The following is a 16,265-nucleotide window of genomic DNA, read 5'->3' on the forward strand; positions in this document are numbered from 1 at the left end:
GTGTGGGGAGGAGTTTGCAGCTGAGGGGGGTGGGGCACGCAGGCTCCACAGAACTACACCACGTCACTACATCAGAAAATATTAGCTAGAGTCAGTGAATGTGCTTGAAATGCTTCATTTCACAAAAGGCTGAATATCTCAGCTTATAATTTGAAACCTGTCTTTTTGCTCAAAACAGCCTATCTTCTCCGGCTCATAACTAAAGAACGGAAAATGGTATCAATAAACTTTTTTTTGCAGATGATAGAAGAGAGTCTCCTCGTTCTTTGTGCATGTTCGGTGTTTACATAGTAATATCACACAATATTCTGTGGGCCTCGAGAAATCACTGAAAACGCTCTGAAACTCTGGCACTGGGAGCTTCCGTTCTCCAAAAGTGGCTGGCACTCAATGAGTTAACAGTGTTGGCATGCAGGACTTCCTAGATGGAGTAAAGTTCTCTGTGTTAACAGTAGGGATGCCACAATAATGGTCCCACAATATATCGCGATATCAAAACGTGACAATATGTATCGTTGAGATTCAATCTCATATCGCGAGTAAAAGAAGCTGAACATGGTGGCACTGATCTGCATCTGATTGCATGCTCGCTCTCCTTTTCATTGCTTTGTTTGAACAGACGAGGGACGTTACAGGCACTGAGGATGAAAATGGTGAATTTACTCAAATTAGTGTGGAGGATGCCCCCTCAACTTACAAATCGATCGCAAAAAAATATTACTAAAATATCGTATCGTTATCGTGAACCCAATATCGTGTATCATATCGTATCGTGAACTGAGTGTATCGTGACACCCCTAGTTAACAGTGTTGGCCTGCAGGACTTCCTAGATGGAGTAAAGTTCTCTGTGTTAACAGTGTTAACCCGCAGGACTTCCTAGATGGAGTAAAGTTCTCTGTGTTAACAGTGTTAACCCGCAGGACTTCCTAGATGGAGTAAAGTTCTCTGTGTTAACAGTGTTGACCCACAGGACTTCCTAGATGGAGTAAAGTTATCTGTGTTAACAGTGTTGGCCTGCAGGACTTCCTAGATGGAGTAAAGTTATCTGTGTTAACAGTGTTAACCCGCAGGACTTCCTAGATGGAGTAAAGTTCTCTGTGTTAACAGTGTTAACCCGCAGGACTTCCTAGATGGAGTAAAGTTCTCTGTGTTAACAGTGTTGGCCCACAGGACTTCCTAGATGGAGTAAAGTTCTCTGTGTTAACAGTGTTAACCCGCAGGACTTCCTAGATGGAGTAAAGTTCTCTGTGTTAACAGTGTTAACCCGCAGGACTTCCTAGATGGAGTAAAGTTCTCTGTGTTAACAGTGTTGGCCTGCAGGACTTCCTAGATGGAGTAAAGTTCTCCGTGTCAACAGTGTTGACCCACAGGACTTCCTAGATGGAGTAAATTTCTCTGTGTTAACAGTGTTAACCCGCAGGACTTCCTAGATGGAGTAAATTTCTCCGTGTCAACAGTGTTGACCCACAGGACTTCCTAGATGGAGTAAATTTCTCTGTGTTAACAGTGTTGACCCGCAGGACTTCCTAGATGGAGTAAAGTTCTCAGTGTTAACCCGCAGGACTTCCTAGATGGAGTAAAGTTCTCTGTGTTAACAGTGTTGACCCACAGGACTTCCTAGATGGAGTAAAGTTCTCAGTGTTAACCCGCAGGACTTCCTAGATGGAGTAAAGTTCTCAGTGTTAACCCGCAGGACTTCCTAGATGGAGTAAAGTTCTCAGTGTTGACCCACAGGACTTCCTAGATGGAGTAAAGTTCTCAGTGTTGACCCACAGGACTTCCTAGATGGAGTAAAGTTCTCTGTGTTAACAGTGTTGACCCACAGGACTTCCTAGATGGAGTAAAGTTCTCCGTGTTAACAGTGTTGACCCGCAGGACTTCCTAGATGGAGTAAAGTTCTCCGTGTTAACAGTGTTGGCCCGCAGGACTTCCTAGATGGAGTAAAGTTCTCAGTGTTAACCCGCAGGACTTCCTAGATGGAGTAAAGTTCTCAGTGTTAACCCGCAGGACTTCCTAGATGGAGTAAAGTTCTCAGTGTTAACCCGCAGGACTTCCTAGATGGAGTAAAGTTCTCTGTGTTAACAGTGTTAACCCCGCAGGACTTCCTAGATGGAGTAAAGTTCTCTGTGTTAACCCACAGGACTTCCTAGATGGAGTAAAGTTCTCAGTGTTAACCCGCAGGACTTCCTAGATGGAGTAAAGTTCTCAGTGTTAACCCGCAGGACTTCCTAGATGGAGTAAAGTTCTCTGTGTTAACAGTGTTAACCCCGCAGGACTTCCTAGATGGAGTAAAGTTCTCTGTGTTAACTCATTGAATGCCAATGACGACAGCTGTCGTCAATTCAAATACTGACGTAGAGTGCCAAAGACGACGATTGTCGTCAATTGCGTTTTTTGACGGTGGGACGTGGATCAATCCCTGATACAACTCTGGTACAACTATTGTAGCTATTGGAGGTCTATAACCTATTTTACAGAACCCTTAGGTGGCGACAGTGCTCTCCACATAACAGAAAGGCAAGGAAAAAACAAAGAAGAAGTCGTTATGGAAACGGAAATCGCATCGCATCCGTATGCATCGATATGCTGAAGCACGTTACTGCAGCTGTGCCTGCAGCAGCCAATCTGCTCCCACAATTGAGCCGCTCCGTGTCGGTTGCGACAGCACATCTGCACATCCACACCGTGGAGTTGTTATTATTCTCAACTGGAAGCATCGTTGCCGGTGACAAACACACGCGGAACGCTGTAAAAAAGCCTGGCTGTTCCGCACCCTTCACTGTGCGCACAGCAAACTCAGCAGAGAGCCACCACAGACAGGAGGAGGAGTGTGCAGTTGAGGCGAGGCGGGGCGGGGCGGGGGGGGGGGGGGGGGGGGGGGGCACGCAGAGCAGCACGCAACACCCAGACAGACCCAGGCAGCAGGACAGGATTGACAAACGCAAGCCAGAATATCCGATACCCACCAGCAGCAAATCAAAACCAGCAAGAAGCTGCAACCAGCAGCGCACGCAGGGGCCAGCGCTGCTGGTTGTAGCTAAAAATATTATTCTGCCAAACAAAATTCCCTGGCCTAAACTGTTTTATTGAAGGAAATTATTTTTGAGGTGTGACTACATTAGAAAAGATTAGCTTCAGAGTCAGTGATGTGCTTGAAATGATTAATTTCACAAAAGGCCAATTATCTCAGCTTCTAGAAAAAAATTGCTGTTTTTGGATGAATCAAGCTATCTTCTCCGGCTCATAACTAAAGAACGGAAAATGGGATCAATAAACTTTTTTTTGCAGATGATAGAATAGAGTCTCATCGTTCTTTGTGCGTGTTCAGTGTTTACATAGTAATATCACACAATATTCTGTGGGCCTCGAGAAATCACTGAAAACGCTCTGAAACTCTGGCACTGGGAGCGTCCGTTCTCCAAAAGTGGCTGGCACTCAATGAGTTAACAGTGTTAACCCGCAGGACTTCCTAGATGGAGTAAAGTTCTCTGTGTTAACAGTGTTAACCCTGCAGAACTTCCTAGATGGAGTAAAGTTCTCTGTGTTAACAGTGTTGACCCACAGGACTTCCTAGATGGAGTAAAGTTCTCCGTGTTAACAGTGTTGACCCACAGGACTTCCTAGATGGAGTAAAGTTCTCTGTGTTAACAGTGTTGACCCACAGGACTTCCTAGATGGAGTAAAGTTCTCTGTGTTAACAGTGTTAACCCCGCAGGACTTCCTAGATGGAGTAAAGTTCTCTGTGTTAACAGTGTTAACCCGCAGGACTTCCTACATGGAGTAAAGTTCTCTGTGTTAACAGTGTTGACCCACAGGACTTCCTAGATGGAGTAAAGTTCTCCGTGTTAACAGTGTTGACCCACAGGACTTCCTAGATGGAGTAAAGTTTTCTGTGTTAACAGTGTTGGCCTGCAGGACTTCCTAGATGGAGTAAAGTTCTCCGTGTTAACAGTGTTGGCCCGCAGGACTCCGCCCAGCCAAAAAACTAGAGACTGTGTCATGAAGAAAGAGAGAGGTGGGGAGGAACGACGCATCGATTGCTGATTTGAGTGTCGATTACCATGGCAACGAGTTAAATTGTGGACCAGTGATGTCATTGATGCACAAATTACATCACTGGTCCACACCTTGTGCCTTCTTAAAGCAGGGTATATGCAGCAATCCTGAGGTTAAATTCAAGACTTTTTCAAGACCCTTCCAATAAATTTCAAGACCCCATCGCCACTTTGAGCTGTGACCAATTACATCAGCGACACACCTTTAACTAACACTTACTATACATTTTGAGTTTGAGATTGCAAAACTAAACGATGTAATGCCGAGTGTCCACCTAGCGTCTTTTCATCAGCTCTGGCGTCTGTTTTCAGTTGTTTCCAATGGGGGGAGAGCATATGCGGGCGCACACGGACGTCTAGAGAAAGTGCGCAGCGCCCAGCATGTATTTTCACAGCGCTCCAGCGTTTTTGTGCGCCCGACTCCCAGCGCTTCCAGCTGAAAATATTTTAACTTTTCAGAAAGACGCTGGTGTCGGTTGCTCCTTTTCTGGCAACTAATCATATGGAGAAACTATCGCAACAGAGACAGAAAGGCTCAATTGTGGGAGCAGATTGGCTAGACACTTAATATTTCTGGTGAGTGTTGAGCTAAATCACTGTATGTGTGTTGTTAGCTAATGTTAGCTGTCAGCTATCAAGCTACTACCGCACTGAACTAACGTTCAGATGTTAATTGTGCGCGGAGATCAGCGCTTCTCAGCGTACTTCCAGCGTTTAACGGTCGGAAAAAGACGCTAGGTGGACACAGGCCCTTAGTTTGCCATAACTTCTATGCACTGTATCAATACAACAGAATTCAGATAGGCCGGGGAGGAATCAAGCTCAAGAGTATAAATTGAGTGACTAACCCAAAGGCAAACTTAAGAATATATATAAAGTATATTTATAACAATAACATGCTTGCTCACTCACTCACACATGCACACAACAGTGTTTCCCTGAGGATCAATCTGGTGCACTCTGAGAGCGACCCCCAGGTATTTTCACATGATCAAATCTGGCCCCCATTCAAAAAGGTTTGGACATCCTTGCCATATACAGTCTCATATCACAATATTGATATAAAATCGATATATTCCCCACCCGTAATGAGTGCCAGAATCAACCTCCAAATGATGCAATTTGCAGAAAAAGATTAGATTTAATTGATTATCAATCACTGCTTTCAACGTCTTTCTGATATAAATGTTTTATTTTTACAACCAGATCACCCATTGTTTTATTTTTACAACCAGATCACCCCATTAAATAAACAGCGTCATGACTCAATAACGTTACTTGGCAGAGGGTCGCTCGTACTGAGCACATGTCCTCGTCAAACTGAAGGTGAAAAATGTTTGCGGTCACAAAATAAAAATCGTTTGACGACTTATTTGAGGGAGTGTAATTATGTTATCGATCACATTTGCTACCTGTTGCTCTTTGAAGTCGCGATGTTTGTCGGCGTTTGATCAGCTCCCTTCACCAGTTCGCCTCCGCACTTTTAAACATTGTTTACAGACAGGCTACGTAGTGTCCATCCCTGTCAGCAAGCAAAATAACTCCATATTTCGCTCTCTAGACCGGACAAGACCGCATGCGCTCACAGCAGCGCTCACAGCAGCCATGTTTCTCCCACACGGAGACACTGTCACATGCATGTAACGTTACAGTATTTCTTTTAAAAGCACGCAACTTATTTTTAACTCGGCGTAAATGAACGTCATGAAAACACATCTATTCACATCGAAAAAATAACACATGTAAAAGGGTCTTGAATTTGAAATCCACCTAAGACTTTTCAATACTTTTCAAGGGTCTTGATTTTCCCTAAATTGAATTCCCAACTTTCAAGACTTTTCAAGACCCCGCGGATACCCTGTAAAGTTAAGTCTATTAATATTAAGAATCTCATCCAATTAAATGAATAGCAGTTTAAGTGGATTATGGGCTTAGTCCCAGTCATAGTAAAGAAGTGGGCTATCGCCGGCTCGCCGCATGATTTAATAGCCACATGGACTGCTACAGCTGGAGGAATACCATTCAGTGGCTTTGTGTTTACATGAACACTGTGTGTGTGTGTGTGTGTGTGTGTGTGTGTGTGTGTGTGTGTGTGTGTTTGTATGTGATGCGTGTGTGTGTGTGTGTGTGTGTGTGTTTGTATGTGATGTGTGTGTGTGTGTGTGTATGTGGTGTGTGGATGTGATGTGTGTGTGTGTGTGTGTGTGCGTGTGTGTGCGTGTGTGTTTCACAATGAATAAGCCAAAATAACATTAAAGACCTGGCTTTGTTGTGGAGATAAGTGACTGACAAAGTATTGGCTGGCTGCTGCATACCACAATCACACTTCAAGGATTTTCCTTTTCATTCAAACGAGAATGGCGGCAAAATGTGCAATAGCCCATCAAATAAGTAGAAGTACAGCCATAGCCCACAAAAATGTATTTGCTCATATTTAGGCATATACAATGCAGTGTTTCCCATACATAGGAGAATTTATGGCGCACCGCCACAACAGGATTTTGACCGCCACAACAAGATGTTGACCAAAAGTTTTTTTTTTTTTTTTACAGTGCACCTGAACGCAACATGCAAGATACCCGCTGAATAAGTGTCCAAATGTTCATGTCATTCTGGCCAATACTCCACTTCTGTTATAGCATTTCAGTCTGGAATATGGAATATCTTTCAAAAATCTATGATTTAGCTGCTAAATTGTCAAATACCGCCACCTGCTCGCTACCCAGGCACTTATGTATGTACTTAACCTAACTAACTTAACCTAACTATCCGGTGTGCACAACATTGTCAGCCTAAACTCCAGCTGACACCCCAAAAACCTACAAACCGCTACAGAAAAATGTATATTGTTTATTAACTGGCCCCTGGCCTTCTATCATTTCACGAAAGTGGCCCCCGGGCAAAGCAAGTTGAATATCCCTGACGTATAGGGAGAAATGTAGTTTGTCATTGTAAACCCACAGCACAGTAATGATTAGAGCCCGACCGATACTGGATTTTTGAGGCCGATGCCGATACTGATATAAGGGAGTAAAAAATTTCCGATACCGATAATATCGGCCGATATTCTTTTTTTCTTTTCTTTTTTTAAATCAAATTTTTATCCCCCATTAGTGCTAATTTTTTATTTATTTATCCTGGTTGCTGCTCCACCCTCTGCCGATCTGGGGAGAGCCGAAAACTGGCTCCATGCTTCCACATGGGCAGTTAGCCAGCCGCTTCTTTTCACCTGACAGGGGAAGCTTCACCGGTAGGACATAGCACGTGGGAGGATCACGCTATTCCAACCAGTTCCCCTCCCTCCGAACAGGCGCCCTTAACGACCAGAGGAGGAACCACATCAGCAACCCTCAAATATCAAACACTTGACAAAGATATGAGTTGACATGAATTTAAATATGTAATGTAGGCAGGATATTTTACAGCTTATTAATAAACTCAATGCAATGAAACAGTAAACTTAACTGGGAATTTAATAATTATAAATAACTAGAAATACAAAAACACAATAGAACAAATAATTAAGAAAAAATATCAAATATACACAACATGCTGTCTATAACTTGGTCGGGCTCTAGTAATGATGACATGTTCTTCATAGATCTAGCCTTTTAATTTTGCTCTTAAGTGCTTTCTCAAAGTACACCAAATTCATGCATTTTACTTTAAAATGTAAAAAAAATTCTTGCCGGGGAGCATGCCCCCGTACCCCCCTAGGGGGTCCCCCACCACAACAACTCAAAATCCTGTGGGAAACACTGCGTGCATCACTGCTAAATAGCTTAGCACTACAGTGGCAGTCTATAGCCGCTTTCACACACAGATCGCGCAAAATTGCAGTTCAAAAGGCCCGCAAAACCGGCAGCCTCGCCACAGAAATTGCTTTCACACACAGCCAAGCAGCACCGCCACATTCCCGTCCTGGGGTGTGCTTTCAAGTGACAGCCACCGCTCCCGGATTGAAAGGCGTTTCAATAATTAAATTAAATAACGTATTACTCGCTTGATTTTACACAGCAGAGCAGTCAGACAAAGAGGAGTGCACAGACACTCCCCCAGCCACACAGTCACACACAGACCCTCACGTGACGTTAGTCTGCCAGGACTCATGTCATGACATGTAGCTTTCCGCTCAGTCAACGACAGACAGCGTGCTGTCAGTATGTAAAAAACAACGAAACAAGCCGTGTGTGCCGCGTGTCCGTCGGTGTACAGAGCAGTGTAATTTCATAACTCATTCGGGCCGGATCGGGCACGGGTCTGCATGTCACGGGCCGGGGAGGGCTCGGGCCGAAATTTCAGGCCCGCGCAGCTCTCTAAGCGGAGGGCGACAGTTGAGACTGTCACAGCTCTTGTGTTTCTCATTCTCAATACATGAGTCAAGAGGACTTTGGAGGCGGGCTGAAGCTCAGTGCCCACCCAATAAGAAGCTAGAATCGCTACTGGTATTTTCTGTGCAATTTTTCCATTGGCTGGGGGTGAAAATAAACACATTTTCCTAACTTTTGATTGGGTGGGCAAGACTCATGTCTGGGTGGGCATTGCCCACCTCTGCCCATAGCTATAATCGGCCCCGTCTGAAGCTATTATTATTATATCCGTTAATTTTACCTACTAATGTCAACATTGTTTGAGCATTAAAGCCTAACCTACTTACAGGCACGGAGCATTCCCCCTGGCGTCCCTGCAGTCATGATTGTATAGGCTACTTTTTTACTTTCACTCATGCACTTTCTTGCTGCATGAGGTGATTACCCCTGTAATCTTTTTATGAATGAGCTGACCATTCGCACTGTTCCGGCGGGTTACCTGGCAAGCCGCCGCTGAGACTAGGTCGGCTGGCGGAACGAAAGGCGTACAACAATTAGCCACCAACCCGCGTTCACGACTTTCACATCGGAGGCGCGGATCCTACTTTCCGTGCATTTTGCGGCTTTCAAGTCCGGTGTGAAAGCGCCTTATGGTACCGCTGCCTACCCCCTTTCAGTTGCCCAAAATACACATTCCAACAGCGCCAGAAACACTCACATGTACATGGTGTGACTTGTGTACTCACCATGTGATGAAATAAGATTCCAAAGTTACGGGGAACAGTCATTTCTCAAGTAAATCCAAAGCGAGAACAAACAAAGAGGGTTCCCTCTCTAACCAAAGTTACTTCCTCATTTGCATGAGGCGCATGCGCTGTGTGCAGTCATCAGTACAGCGCATGTGCCTCAGGCAAATGAGGAAGTAATTTGGTTAGAGAGGGGAACCCTCTTGTACTCTTGAACCCTCCTGTATATTTTAGGGCTGGCACGGATCAGAAAACCCACGGATCGGATCGCGTGACGGATTTAGAGCCACGGAGCACACCCACTGGAACACGCCCCCTCAATCGGGAACGAGTGTCAAAACGAGTGTCAAATTCCTCCCTGAGCAGCAGGTGTCACTTATCTAGGCTGATTACTGCATTCAAGCTCAGTCTTGCTGTGACTCAGTGGGCGTGACCCCACAGTGACTTCTGCCTCTGTGACATCACATGCATACCCTCTATAGGCTATATCAGATTTTTTCTCTCAAAATTAGATTTTCGATTTGATTTTTTAATACTATTATACTTCTCTAACCATTTGTTGCCCTGCACAGCTCAAAAAATATTTTTTTGTCATGACACAATTTATGCTTTTACTCTGAAGGCAGAACAACCCAACTTCCTGTTTTAGGTGGCACTGCACCTAACTTCCTAGCTGTTGCTTGCTAACGTAGTCACTTGACACGGGTACAGACCAGACCGGGTGAGTCTGGAAACATAACGTTGATGCTACGTTAAGCTACTCGGTGGCCCCACGTGTTGTTTTGTTGTTATGTGTCCAAGGCAACATTTCACCGTCCGGTGATAATGTGTTCGTGAAACGTGTGCTACGTGAAACGTGTGTGTGTGTGTGTGTGTGTTGTGGCTCTCGTTATCTTGTGCAGCCCGCAACACGCTGCTCGCATTCCTGTGCTTTTTCAGAGGTGTTGAAATAAGTTTGTTGTCTTTAGTAGCCACTAGCCACAGCCTTCAGAGAGACTTTACAGCGGCGACAAGGGATGAGGAAGCTCACTTGTGCTTGCCATGATGAAGCCTGTCTGTGTCTGGCTGCGCTGCAGGCGATCTCATACACTAACGTTAAACATTAAAGTAAACTAAAGGGGGGGGGGGGGGGGACCATTGACATTCCGAACCACGTTCCGAACCGTGGGGGCTGATCCGTATGGGTCACGGATTATCCGTGATCCGTGCCAGCCCTAGTATATTTGTTTCGGATCGAGTTCGGATCACTTTCACACCACAAACCAAGCGTACTAGAGAAGCGCACTAGAGTTGGTTTGGAACCACACCGAGCCCAGCTCTTTCAACAGGTCTCGGGGCGCTTGTTTGATCCGCTTTTGGTGGGCACAGAGTTGATTACTGCTGCATTCACACCCGGCCAAACAAACCGCACCAAGGGGCAAAACAAACTCTAGTGCCATTCAACCATACCAGACAAGGTAGGTGTAAAGCGCCCTAAGTGGGTAAAGATAAATAATAGAACAGCTAGAACAGTTTGGTAAGTTCAGAAAATGACATCAGTTTACTGTAATGCAGCATTTAAAACTGGGAAAAGACACTTATGCCATATCATCATATTCCAATATCCAAAATCTAAGATGACAGATAGATAGATGATATCTCGTCTCATATCACGATAATGAGATCCAGATAATATTGATATATTGCCCTAATAGAGCTACTTACAGTAGGGCTTGCTTGCCAGGGTGCAGCTCCCCAAAACAGTCCTAATGGGACCAAACGCTCCCACAGTCTTTTTCAACATACTGATGCCCACTCTGTATGAGACATGTCTATATTTAATTTTTCTGTTTATCTGGCAACTTTCACAATTGATCCTGCACTACTTTACACAGTGCATGTCGAGAGAGGCTGCCATCGCCGGCCTGCAAAGAGACAACAAGAAGTGCCAAAGAAATGGCCAAGGTAACATGAAAGAGCTGAATTGAGATCATTTTGACATCTTTTGACCGATACGATTCCGTCATTGTTAGAGAACAAACAATGTTGAAAAAGTATTCTTTGGGCTGGCTGTGAAAAGGTCCTGATAATAAGCCTATAGATTTTTTTTCAGCTAAACACACACACACGACTTGAGTTAGACAACACCACCACAATCATCATCGCTTTGAGGCTAACACTGAATTTGTGTTTGTGTCAATCTGTGTGTGTGTGTGTGTGTGTGTGTGTGTGTGTGTGTGTGTGTGTGTGTGTGTGTGTGTGTGTGTGTGTGTGTGTGTGTGTGTGTGTGTGTGTGTGTGTGTGTGTGTGTGTGTGTGTGTGTGTGTGTGTGTGTGTGTGTTCGGTTGGCGCACCAGCCAGGCTGCAGCTGCAGTGAAGCCTGGAAAACCAAGCCATGGGAGCGAGTGGGATAAAGCAGGCCTGAAATAAACACTGGCTCTGCCGTACAAAACCACCTACCTACCGCTCGCATGTGTCTGTCGCAAACGCACGTTCCGATCAGATGTGATGTGACGTATTGGATGCAGTCGTTTACATTGTTTTTGCATCGTCTCGCCCCCCCCCCCTGCAACGCATCCCCCACGACCCGTGTTCCAGCCGGTGTTTCCTGAAGATACCTCCGCTCTCTGTCAGCCCGTGTCCCCGGCCCCCGGGCCTAACCTTACCTCCTCGTCCTGCGGGCCTCCGGGACCCTCCTCCGCTGAGCAGGAGGGGTCGTGCAGCTCGTCCAGACCCGGCTCCCTCTGCCTCTCTGCCTGCTCCGTGCTGCTGCTGTCTCCGTTGAAGACGGGCGGTGGGGACTCGGCGCTGCTGCTCAACGCCGCCATTTTAAACTGCTATAGAAACTGAGTGTGTGTGTGTGTGTGTGGGGGGGGGGGGGGGGGGGGGGGGGGCTAGAGGGAACGAAGAAACGCAGACAGGCTCGTGCTGAGGACACGAGGGGGCGACAGAGACGCAGCCAGGAGATGCCGAACGCACAGCATCAAATAACTTGCATTGATAAGAATTGACAAAATACATCGTTCCGTTGCAACGTCAGCACACAGCAAATCCGCCATTTTGGCCAGGATAAATGGCAGATCTTGCTTTCAAAACTCTTTGGCAGTATGGACAGATCTCGCGAGAGAGACAAGCAACCACCAGTTCTTAAAAGCTCCAGCCCGGCGTCTGAGGCCCGGGTCTGGCGGGTCCCCGGGCCTCTGAGCCGGGGATGAAGTAGGTTGAACACCTGGTTGCGTGTTTCTCTCGCGAGATCTGCAAACTGCTGCCTCTCTTCTAACAGGCTGGATGTGTGTTTGTTTATTAAAGGAACACTCCGCCCATTTTCAACCAGCTTTGTATCATTAGAACATCAGTAGTATATCAGAAAACTGTAAACGGTTTTGAAGTCTGTCATTTAATTTGACAGTTATTGAGTGTTAAAGTGTGGACCAGTGACATCACTGGTCCACACTAACTCAAATTAATAACTCATTAACTCAAATCAACTCTCAATAACTGTCAAACTAGATGAATGATGAATAGTTTGACAGTTATTGAGAGTTGATTTGAGTTAATGAGTTATTATACGATATGATATACTACTGATGTTCTAATGATACAAAGCAGGTTGAAAATGGGCAGAGTGTTCCTTTAAGGATCCCCTTTAGCCGACGCCGGTACGACAGCTAGTCTTCCTGGGGTCCAAGACCATCATTACACGATAGACACGCAATGGGGGGGGAGGATATATATATATATATATATATATATATATATATATATATATATATATATATATATATATATATATATATATATATATATATATATATATATATATATATATATATATATAATGTAGCCTATGATTCGGGGGGGGGGCATATATATATATATATATATATATATATATATATATATATATATATATATATATATATATATATATATATATATATAATGTTATACGAGGAATTTGTCTTAGTGTCTGTATGCAGCGTAGCGGTCACATCAATATACATAGATAAGAAGTAGGAAGATAACTAAAGACAATCACAAAGTTGCAAGTGCAATCAAATCGAGTAAATATATACAATATGTGTATAGGTGAAGTGTTCTGTGGATAATAAATATGAATTTACGTTGAATTTACATGAGATTTACAGACTGAGTTCAATAGACGTTAAATAGGCAGTGGATTTACATGAATTTACAGTCTGAGTTAAATAAGAGTTTACATTGAATGTACATGAAATGTACAGGCTAAGTTAAATAGGCATTAAATGTGCAGGGAATTTACATGAATTTACAGTCCCAGTTAAACAGGCATAAAATTAGATATGAGTTACAGTTTTTTGGGGGGGGCGTTCAGTTGAGTTTAGTATATATATATATATATATATATATATATATATATATATATATATATATATATATATATATATATATATATATATATATATATAAACAAAAACACTAACAAATAAGAGAGACCACTGTGTTCCAGACTGTGGGGTCAGGGGCATTCATACTATACACACGGTTACAGAGTTACACATGGGCCACATGGGGACACAGTTGCCCAACTGTGATTTGCCTAACTGTGATGTATAATTGGGCAAATGCACAATTGCTCAACTCACACTCACTCACAGAGCCATATAATAGAAGAGTTGCGACATCTCCATTCACTCCAATGGACCCGTTTGGATTAAGCAGCACTGTCAAGTTGCAGCAAAATGGACCATGTGTGATGTAGCCTACTTTGAAAGGGTCAGACATTTAAAGAGTCAAATTGCATTATCAGCTTTATTTTATGCAAGCCCCATTCCTGGCTATTCATTGGCTACACGATTCATACATTTTGGACCTCCGCTGGCACCACTCTCTTACTAGATTTAGTCCATGGGCCAAACACCAAAATTTCACATATCGGTACCACTCAAGTGGGCAAATTCTAATCATGATTTTTGAACATGTATATATCCATAGATGATATTTTAGTATGATAGCCTTTCCAGAATGGTAGCTTTCTCACGGTTATCAGCTCATGAAGTTAGCCAGCCCCTACAATAATTTGGATTCTAGGTGCTGATGCATATCCTATTCTAGGCTCTTTTTAGGACCTTTACTCATGTTTGATGAGAATATCTTTGATAGAATTTTAAAGGGTAGCTTCATAGCTTTCATTTAAGCTCAGTTTTGTGTCTCTCTGACAAATACAGAGGTCACAGGAGCTCCTCAAACTGTCAGTGACATTCGTTTTTCCACAATTTTCGTCTAAACTATAGTTTTATTTCAGCACTGTGGCATCTAGGAACATCAGAGATACAAACAACAAACACTGGAATACTCACAGGACTATAAGGATTCAGAAAAGGTATCATGTGCCCATACTATCCCATCGTGAGGGGTGAATGTGGCCCTTAAGGTAGAAGAATGACTTCTCAAGGGAAATGAGCCAGAGCCCTAAATTTAACAAATCGGTACCAGCCAGGTGGGCAAATTTTACTTGTGATATTTTTAAATTCATATACATCCCTAGATTATGTTTTTATATGATAGACCTTGATGACTGGTAGCTTATTAGTGCTTATCCCCTCTTAAATTAAGGACTGCTGTCGTTCAAAACTAGGAAAGTGCCCTCCCTGGAAATCATCTTTCTTTCATTATCCGTTGCCTAGGGTGTGTCTGGACTACTGTTAATATTACATAGATATAGGCAAACTATCCTATGATATTGTACATACTATACTATACTATACTATACTATACTAGATATACTATGCTTGTCTACTAAAGTGGCACATTTCTCAGTCAAAAACAGAGTAAATTGACACGTTTCTCAGTCAAAAATAGTTTTATTTGTGTTACATTATATGAACAGCCACATTCAAAATGTTTCCAGTCTTTCAGGACAATATTAGGACAATCTACCCTTCCTGAGACACCATGCCACCCACAAGGGCAACACCATCATCGTCATTCACATCTGAGTGTGCTGGTTGGCACATGTTTGTAGTTTGCACAGGTTTGTGCACTTCAGACCATTATTGAGACCTGTGCACTCTGGTGGTTTGCACGACCTCACACACTTGCAGGAGAGCAACTGCAAAACGGTCTGGTGCTGGGGAACCGCACATCCACTGGATTTCAAGCTGCCCCTCATCGTCTGTGGTCCACCCATGGTCCTTGGGGCTTGGTACAGATGGCTGGGTTTGAAGAGACCGTCTAGAGATTGCAGTCTGATCTTTTGCATGAATGGAATGCATTAATAGCCAATCCTCAAATGGTGGAAGCTGGCTGGACTCGACCTCCCCACCACGTCTGGTGCAGAAAAGTTGGTATCGGAGGAGGTTGACATCTGTAATGTGTGTAGAGGGTACATATACGTAATACATGTGGCACATGATTTCCAGCAGCTTCTTGAAGAGCTCATTAGAGACATCCCAAGCACGGCCGAGCTCAAGGAAGGCTTCTTGATATGTCCTGTCTGTTCAGGGTGCCCACTTTTCCGTGTCCTGCAAATACGCTGACAGTGTTGCAGCCAGTGAACGTGTGCATGCCAATCAAGGCGCCAGCAATACTATCGCCGCATGATTTGCATAGTTTGGTGATGTCCTGGAACATTGTCTTGTTCTGTGTTCCACATTTTTGGTACATTGGGCATGGGATGTCCTTGCTCCAACCCAGAGTCAGTAGCAGGACATCTGTGTCTGCCATGATGATCACTGCCTTGAAGCCAGACTCTGCTACATGGAGAGCATGCATTAGCATGCAGGTGTCAGCTTCTTCCTGAGAGGATTTGAGCTGTGTTACCTCCTCCCATTGGTTCCTGTTGATTTTGAAGCAGACTACTTCACAGGTAACATATAAGGCCTTGTCTTGTAGTTTCTATCTGTGTTTGGGTCCTTTCCATTCCTCAAACAAGAATTTGATCAGACTGACTTTGCTGGCAGCGCTGTAGAGCAGTTTCCTCCACTGCTGGATGTTGTGGCTGGAATCATGCAGGTTAGCTACATCTGGCGGGGCAACAGTTGCAGTTGACAAGCTGACAAACTCATATTGATCTGGACTGAGTGGATTCACAAAGGAGTTTCCCATGATATCAACAATGGACTGTACTTTAAGGACCATAGGTGGACCACAGATGATGAGGGGCAGCTTGAAATCCAGTGGATGCACGGTTCCC

The 16,265-nt window shown here is 44.1% G+C and overlaps 1 protein-coding gene across 1 annotated transcript in view; it reads right to left on the minus strand.

Annotated features, from left to right (window-relative positions):
• braf (B-Raf proto-oncogene, serine/threonine kinase) overlaps positions 1-11,938 on the minus strand; it is a 49,150-nt gene extending 37,212 nt beyond the window's left edge. Inside the window, exon 1 of the mRNA XM_083632047.1 lies at positions 11,758-11,938. Within this exon, the coding sequence (XP_083488173.1) occupies positions 11,758-11,919 (162 nt within the window). The 5' untranslated portion in view covers positions 11,920-11,938. The remainder of the gene's footprint in view (positions 1-11,757) is intronic.
• Positions 11,939-16,265: the final 4,327 nt, after the last annotated feature.

This window comes from Poromitra crassiceps, assembly GCF_964638095.1.
Source record: "Poromitra crassiceps genome assembly, chromosome: 2".
NCBI lineage: Eukaryota > Metazoa > Chordata > Actinopteri > Beryciformes > Melamphaidae > Poromitra > Poromitra crassiceps.